Source organism: Vanellus vanellus (assembly GCF_965231255.1).
Source record: "Vanellus vanellus genome assembly, chromosome: 3".
Lineage (NCBI taxonomy): Eukaryota > Metazoa > Chordata > Aves > Charadriiformes > Charadriidae > Vanellus > Vanellus vanellus.
The window spans coordinates 90,172,405-90,181,264 of NC_138907.1; the positions used below are offsets into that span (position 1 = coordinate 90,172,405).

An 8,860-nucleotide genomic window follows, 5' to 3' on the forward strand; every position below is an offset into this window, starting at 1 on the left:
ATGTGTTTTAGAAGTGTATCATCTTTTTCGTTTTGTTTTCAAGGCTCCCAGCAGTCTCATGGAGACCCTTGAGCAGCATCTAAACTCACTGGAAGGAAAAAAACCTGGCAACAAGTAGGTATATATGTTGTACCACGTATCGAGGTATAATAGTAACAATGTGAGACTAGCTGATGTTTAGGTTTGCCTCCCCCAACCTGCTTTTGCCACTTAGCTGGAAAATAGGCTGCGGTAAGACTAGGCTTTTCAGTTCCCTTATAAAATTGTCTTAATTGCAACTTTTTTTTTTTCTTACTGGGGAGTGGAGGGAAACGCCACACCAAACATCTAGACACCTTGTAAAATGAAGTAAAATTAACTATTGAAAACTCCTAGAAGGAACTGTTTTTCCCTGCTGCTAAGGCTTTTGTTATCAAAATTTATTTGTTTTCTAATGGCTTTGCATCTTCTTACTAGATATTTGTGATGGCTAAGTCTAGGAAGGATTAAGCTAAACCTGTGTTTTTTCTTTTACTGTTGCTTTCCTTGCAATTTAGCGAAGGGTAAGTACATACGTTTACATATCATTTGCATGCAGACATGGTTATGTTTTTTTTTTTTTTTTAAGATGGCTTGAACACTTAGAAATAGATATCATCTTTAAATTTTACCTGAACTGTTGCTTGCTTTTGTATATAGTCATTAAGTTATTTTATTTTTGGTGATTTCTGCCATAGCTCCAGATCTTCTAATCAGTTCTACGGCTCCTAGGAATTATCCAGTTTGAGTAACCTGTAGGTTGGCTGCTAGTCCAATACTGGTGCAGTTTTAACTTCAACTCCTCCTTGCAGCTCTTATATTAAAGCAGCTCTGAAAATATGTCGCGGTATTTTCATACCTCATAATAGTGAAAGTAAACAAATGCAGCGATGTACATTTTAACTTATGATTAAGGCTCTGTTGGCTAGTGGTAGTGTGATTTTTCTTGCATGTGGGAGAATTTTCAGCTTGGACCTTCTACCTAACTGTTCCCATACTTTAAAATATCATTATTTTAAAGTAACTCTTGCTGTCTTTAAAAGAACAGTAGACTTAAAATTTGCTGACGCATCCTCGGAAGACTTATGTTGGATAACTGCTTCCATATTGGTCTTATTTTGCTGCTGTTGCATGATTTTATAATACAGTGACATCTTGCCCCAGTAACTCTTTCCTACTGGTTCCTGTAGGCCCAAAAGGAAGACATTTGCATGCATCTGTGCTTGTCCCCCATTAAGCAGAGCTGATTTAAAAGGCAGAATAATTGTGTGATACCAATTCACTTAAAGGATTCATTTAAGATTTGAAGTAAAAATTTGCATTACTCATCTAAAGCGGCACGTGGAAGTTTGAGAAATGGGGAGGTCATGCGACTGTAGAGATCTTCAGAAAGCTGTCGTGCTTAGCTTTTTGTCTTTTTGCAGGAGTTTTGATGACCAGAAACATAGTTTCCAAAAGTGTACTTATCTGAAAACCCCCTTTTTTTTCTAGATCTGGGGCTCCTTCTCCTCTGAGTAAGGTAAATACTGCTGATTGCTGTGCTAATTATTGTACAGGTGATACGCTTTAGAACATCTTAAGGGCATAAAGAGATAAATTTCCACCTCCTAATCTGCTTTTTAGACTTTGCCACCTAGGCCCTACCTAATTGACAAAATTGCATCTTCTAATGGCCTTGTAAATAATGGCCCCATAAAAGCACTTCACTGATCTGAAGGGCTGTGGTGCTTATACCAGTGCAGATGCTAAGCTGCTTTCCCAGGATTTGATGGCCAGGCTTTGTGAAAGCATAAAAGATACACATATCTTCATCTCAACTCCTCTTTTCCCCCCACCCCTTAATCCTCATGTCAGTGAGAAACTTACTTCTTTCTGTTTCTCCTCCAAATCCTTCACTCCATTTGCAGCTTTTCAGGAGGAGGTTCTGACTCTTTTAAAACCATGTTCATGTGAAAAGCCAGGAAGAAAACTTTCATCCGATATACCTAGTTTCAGAACTGACCTTTATTAGTGAGACTGCTCACCTTAATTTAAAGCAAGAGTTGCCAGTAAAAACATCTTGGTTTGAGTGTCAGATAAACTAATCAGCTTTATGGTATTAGTAATAGTAGTTCCTGGTACCCCTGAAGCATTGCCAGGTGCCATAATTCTGTGCCTGATAATGGGTGTTGTGCAGGAAAAACTCAATGAAAATCGATGAACCTGAGGGAGACAGTTCAGTGGTTGATTCTAGTGAAAGCTCTTAAATTTCATTCCAAAAAACCCTTTATAAAAAACCAAACAAATAAAAAAACCTCTTGTCCAATACTATAGTAGTTGGTGAGAACTATGTGTTCTTACAACTTTAAGTAATTTCCTTTTCCCTGATTTACATGAAGAATTTGGACTGCTCTAGTCTCAAACCTTAGTAAAGGCTTGAGGAGATTCTAGAAAGCTTATATCCATCTCCTGCTAGAGTTGTGATGATGGGACGGCAGTAGCAGAACTCAGAAGAAAGTTGCTGCAAATTTGCCATTATTTTTCTTTCTTGGAAGTGGTAAGAATGGCAGACGGTGGTAAACATAGGACTTGGTTTTGCTCGTTAGGAAAAGGAACTTTCTAGTGTGCGAGATGCTGTAACAAAGCTCGTAGTATCTTTTAGAATTAAATTGACACTCTTCAACGTAACTTGATTCTTCAAGTGCATGGAAGAGTTGCAAGATACTCTCCTGAGCATGTCCTCTCCGTAGTTAAGATACCCTTATCCAGAATTGGAGGAGCTAACGAAGCAAAATCATAGGCTGAGCTGTCTTTTATATCTTGCCAAGGACTTAACAGTTGGCACTGGTGGTCGCTTTTAAACTCTTTTCAGCCTGAAGGTATATATATATACACTTTTAATGTAGTTTATAACCATTTCCCTTCTCCCACCATTTCTACAATTAGGGTACTACGGTGCTGTTGTGGACTAACAGATAGTTCATTCTGTGAGCAAAATGAAGGGTCTGACAGATGTAGAAACAAACCCTCAAAAATACTTTGTTCCTCCCATCTCCAGGGTAGTCTTAAAACTGAGAGGAGGGAGTTTGCTGGGCAGCAAACTATTTTCTTGGAACTTGCTGAGAATCCTTTGACACGGAACTGTTAGTTACCCTAATTAGGATTTTAAAAGGCAAATAAGGCAACTCTGGATCACATGTCTGAGTTAATTGCCTAGATGTTGGGTGAGTCTTCAACCCAAGGGACTAAAGCCGATATGGGGCTGGCTGCTAGCGTCTGCACGCATTCCGGGCACCTGCAATAGGCATTTTCTCTTGAGCCAGGCATTGCTAGGTGGAGTCACCTCGGAGTTTCTCAGCTCCACCACCCTCTAAAAACCTAGCCTGGTCTTCCTTAAGTTCTCTCAAAGGGGGCAACAGCTCGCAATAAGAAGACCTGCTGTCAAAACTGGATTTTTAAAGTATGTGAATCTGTGCATGAGTTGTTTGTGGAGAAATGCTGGTATAGTGAACATATATTTAAAATATTTCTCCAGTCTTCTCCAGCCACAACAGTTACATCTCCTAGTTCTACTCCAGCAAAAACTATTGATACATCTCCTCCAGTTGATCTTTTTGCAACTTCATCTACAGCTGCTCCAGTCAGGTAAGTTAAAAAAACATATTTGAGTTATTGAGCCCGATGTAGATGCCAAAGTGACACTTGTAACAGGAGACTTGCCTGCGAGATTTTGCTTACTTTACAGATAGTGTACATAACTATTGGCTACATTATTCTACCAGCATAGACCACAAATGAGGTCTAACCAAATGAAAAAAAAAAAATAATTGTGGCTACTCTGATTTGCTTTTAGTATAGTAATGATGTTGTACCGTTTCCAACATAAACTTTTAATTGAATAGACAAAAGTAATGCGCAAATCTAAAGTAGTCTTTGCTGGCCTTCAGTATTCTGTTTCTAAAACCGCTGAATTAAGATTCCTTTTTCTTGCTGTTCAAGTTAATCAAGCACAAAAATAATGAACTTCTGGAGGTTAAAATAAAAAAATAAACATTTGACCAACGAGAAAATCTGAACCTTGCTTTCAAGTGAAAAAACAGAACAAACTGCTGTTGCTCATTGTAATAAGCAGAGATGAAAGGTGAAAGAACTCTAGACGTGTAAAAGCTCTAAGCTTGAACCAAAAGTCTGAAGATGTGACTAACTTCAGTTAAATGTCAGATGAAGTACTTTACTGAAAGAGCCTTTACTATTTATTATTTAAATGTTCCAAATGAACAAGACCTTGTTTCCTAAGCAAATATCTGGCTGGCTTAAGCCATAGAAGTTTTACCAACTCTCTTCTACCTAATGCCTATTTATTGCCTGGAAATGTGGATTTCTTGCTTTCTGACGTGGCACAATGCAATACTGAAGTAGAATGGAGCCGTTGTCAGTTGCAGCCGTTATTTGCTCTCTTCTTAGGGACCACCTGGGATTTTGGCTTCGGGTAGTTTTGTTTGTTTGTTTTGTTTTATTTGGTTTGGTTTTTTAGGATTGTAAAAGTCTCATAGATCTGTTACAATGTCATTATCAAGTAATTGAAGTAAGTTAAGGTCTCATCCTGGGGTGTAATGTATTTTTGGCACTTAACTGCAGTAGAGGTGTTTATGGCCACTGCTCTAATCCTAAGGCCTGGAAAAAATGTCTCTCAATGGTTTCATCAGTCATCCAAACTAAGGGTAATTCCTACAATCCAGTTATGATTTGTTTTTTAACTTGATTAAAATGGAACAATTCCTCTAGTGTTTTAAGTTCTCTCTTCCTTTCCTTGGCAGCTCTTCCAAACCATCCAGTGATCTTCTGGATCTTCAGCCAGATTTTGCCGGTACTGGGCAGGCGGCTCCAGCGGCCCCTGCTGGAGCCACTTCATGGGGAGGTAGCGAAACCTCACTGTCAGCATCTCTTCTTGCAGTCTCCGTCTTCTTGCCTGGCTGAACTGAAACCTGGCTCTTTCTCTGCTAGCGCAGGATGTTCCCGGCTCACTCCCGGGCTTCTGCTGACCTGACGGTCGGGCATCCCTTCGCAGCGCAAGGCTACTCCTTTTTCCAGGGATATGCATAATAGTATATAAGCTGCTTAGAAGGGCCTGACTGCAAAGCTCGGGGTGGGGGTGGGGGTGGGGGGGCAGGATTATGTGACTAAAAGTAAGCAGGAAGGGGATGGCTGAAGGTGAACAGGTAGGGTAGGCACTGTAAAACGGAAGAGCTGGAACTGCTCATGGGCTTATTGGCAAGGTGAGGGCAGAAATCAACCCTTCTGTCCATAAATCAAAGCCCACAGATCGGTAGGGGGAGGATCGAAACCATCTTTTAAAAACAGAAATGCGTCTAAAGCCGATGGTGGCAAATTAGTTCTGCTGCAAGTGTGATTACCTCTGACAACCCTTAACGTGTTTTATTAAAATCTTCCTTGTCTGCTTAGAATGGTAATATGAAAACAGACGTAGAGGGCTAACGGATAGGAATACCTAACCAGCTCTGTGAAATCTGAGCTCTGTGGTGAACTGAGCCTGTTGTTCCAGGCAGCGCTAGCAGCTGGTGATCCAAAGAGGACCGCAATAAATGTAGGCAATGTTCACTCCTGTCCTGTGAAGACAAGGAATTAGGCCACTAAATGTGATTTATCTTACGCGGTTGTAAACCCACTGTGGTGTAGTCTTAAGAGATCTTCACTTGTGTGGCAGCTTAATGAACTCATCAGCCCTCTCACGGCAGGAGTGCCACACTGAGTCATGCTGACTCTGCCGTGAATGCTAATGCTGGGTACTAGCAGCTTCTGCATTCCCTGTTTCTGTTCTTAGCTTTAGTTTGTTAAAGGTGGCATGGTATCTCAGCCACTTCATTATGAGAGCATAGCTATGGCTGTCATGTAGAGCATTTTTTGCATATTCCTATTTAATCTGTTGAATTGATTTTTTTTTTTTTTTTATTTTTTTTCAGAAGGGTCAGTTTTATTAACTGAAATGTAATCTTACCCAGAAGGCAAGACCAAAGAGTCATCTATGCTAGGGTGCCTGGGACTAATTACTGTGCCATTTTTGATTGCGTCCTATTTGTCTTGCTCTGTCATTGCCAAGTGCTGGAACACAATCTTTTGAGATGTTTGAAAGAGCTCAGGCTTCTCAGCTAGCTTTTCTTAAGTGGTTACTCATTTATACAGAGCAAATAGCCATTAATATTGTAAAATATTAGTTCGCGTTGCAATTGAAAGATGATTTATTTGTTTTTTTGCTTTGCACTATTGGACAAAGCACCTGTAGTTTGGAACTTAGGTGTTTTTATTCTTCTGAATTACTGAAAACTTTAAAATTGACTAGTAATGTACCTAGTGCACTTATTCCACAATGGAAAAAGGTGGCTAACTTTTTTCCTGTGGCCAGGATTATAGCTAACCTCATCGTGTATACTTCAGTCTTACCTTTCAGAATAGCATTTTGGTAACGAGTTTATCTGCTTTACTGCTTGCAGGAGTCCAGGTATGATGACCTGTTACTGCTCTGGAATCTTGTCCTTTTTTTTTGTCCCCTTTCTTTTTTTCTTTTTTCAACTATTTAAAATAATTGTCAAACACCATGTCAGACATGCATAAATTGAGAACCGGAATGCCTTTATTGTGAAAATACTGAAGTTTCCATTAACGTTTCATCTGGTAATGAGAAAATCTTGGCGCCTGGGTTAAGGGTTGGGTTTGTTTATTTACTTATTTAAACTAAATCTGCAGGATGAAGCCAGTAGTCATTATAAATTGTATGGTCTCATAGGTACTACAGAGCCTTCTAATTAGTGCAAGTGGGACCACATCAGGAATACTGTGTGCAGTTCTGAGCTCTCCTGTTTAAGGCAGGGGGCTACCAGGACCCCACGGATCTAGAGCACATCTCGGCGGAGAGGGATGGAGGGAGCTGGGGCTCTGTCATCTGGCAAAGATGAGGCTTAAAGAGGACTCTTAATAGTGGCCTACAACTACTTGAAGGGGATTTACAATGCAGAGCCAAAATTTTCTTGGAAATGATAGTTGATTATAGTGAAGGGTAATAACAGATTGCAGCTTCAGAGGTTGATCAGACATGAAGGAAAAATTATTTCACTTGGAGGGTGGGGCAGTACTGGAGCAGATCCCCTGATCCAAGCTAGTGGACTGTCCATTCCTGGAGATTTTTCAAGACCTGACTGGACAAGGCCATGACTGCCCTGATCTGATGTTGGCCATAATGTTGTTCCGAGCAAGAGGCTGAACAAGATGACCTTCCTCCCACCTAGGACTTTTGGGAGGATGTGTAACAGTGCCTCCCGGCTACTTAAGCTTCCTCCTCATCTGCAAAACTCTGGTGGCCCAGAGCAAGTTAATGTGGGAACTCATGAGAAAGAAGCAACAGGGGGAGGAAAATGGAAGAATTGCTGCAGTTCAGACTAGGTAGGAAAATGTGGGTATCAAATACTTCAAAATGCAGCATCAAAATGTCACATAAACCTCAGGAATACGTCACCAACAAACGATCCTGTGGCAGTGTAGATTCTATGTATTCTGGCATATACTGTATATTTGGTATAGTACAGTGTATATTTAGTGGTATATACAGAACACTGTATATTTTGTTGTATTTGGAAATATACTAGTTATACAACATAAGTTATCTAGCGAATGAACTGTAACTTGTGAAAATCTACACTTCTGTGCTAACAGGAGATGATCCAGGTAGGATAATAAGTTGTCTGCAGCATACTGCAAGGTGATTAGATAGGCATTTGGCAGGAAAACTAGACTGTAGTATTACAAAAAATACAGTAGGTAAAAGTCTGCATCCTTGCAAGGTCTGACTCTTGGATATTAAAGCAAATTGACCTGAATTTCTGCTCTGAACTACCTTGCAGTGTGCCTTAGAACGTGGATTTGCTATTAATATTGTTACTTTAATACGACTATACAATAAAGCATTGGTTTTGATACTTCTCATATTAAGAGTAAGTGTAGCTTGCCATGCTGGATAATTGTAATTTCACTGTACTGTGATCTATAACATAACTGGATAACAAAAAGGCATTGAAGAATAAGCTAATAGAAGGTAAAAGTTTGCCAACAGTTGTTTATTTCAAGTCTAGCTGTGCGACTTCTACCTGGTGTGCAGTAATGAGATACTGGAGTGCTGCATTTTTAATATACTGTTACGCTCTTTCAGAATGGTATTTTGACTTACCTCAGCTTGTGCAAGTCAGTCTCAAGTAGAGCTCTCCCAAGGAACCAATTACGAAAATACCTGCATGTGGTTCCTTGGTGCCTTTTTAACAACTGTTGTAAAAGAAAGACAAACTTGTGAAGATTGACCTGTGCTTGCTCAAAGCATTTTTGCTTCCTACATACTGACCCATAGCAAAGCATCTGGACTCAGTGCTTGCTGTTCAGCGTGGATCAGATGAACCCATGACCCTGTTAATGTGTACAATGAATCTCGGAGCAATGCTGAGCTACTGGTTAGTGAGTAGGTAGTTGTTGAGCTCAGACTAGTCTAACTGCAGTGAAAAAATATAATAGGCCACACTGGTTAGTTTTCGCAGGTTTTTATGGCTTGTAGTTGGTTTTTATGTAGGCAAAGCTTCCTCTGTCTTTGAGCTTAATCTGATCTCAGAGGGCATCAAATTGTAGGAGAGGCTGTCATGAAAGGTCCTTCAGTGGCTTCCAGAAGCAGTTGACTGAGGAACCGAAGTCGGAACAGAGCCAACCTGCTTATGCTGTCAGTCATTCATACTCCTCATAGCAGGTGCTAACAGCGGTGGTTGTTTCTGCACAGAATGCTTGCTCTATCACAAATGCAGGAAAAGCTTTC

General features: G+C 40.2%; 1 protein-coding gene across 23 annotated transcripts in view; it reads left to right on the forward strand.

Annotated features, from left to right (window-relative positions):
• SNAP91 (synaptosome associated protein 91) overlaps positions 1–8,860 on the forward strand; it is a gene marked incomplete at both ends in the record, with an annotated part of 67,911 nt that overhangs the window by 33,017 nt on the left and 26,034 nt on the right. For all 23 annotated transcript variants that reach the window (XM_082481275.1, XM_082481268.1, XM_082481273.1 and 20 more), the window contains 4 exons: positions 44–114; positions 1,510–1,537; positions 3,533–3,642; positions 4,815–4,915. In XM_082481275.1, the coding sequence (XP_082337401.1) occupies positions 44–114; positions 1,510–1,537; positions 3,533–3,642; positions 4,815–4,915 (310 nt within the window). The remainder of the gene's footprint in view (positions 1–43; positions 115–1,509; positions 1,538–3,532; positions 3,643–4,814; positions 4,916–8,860) is intronic.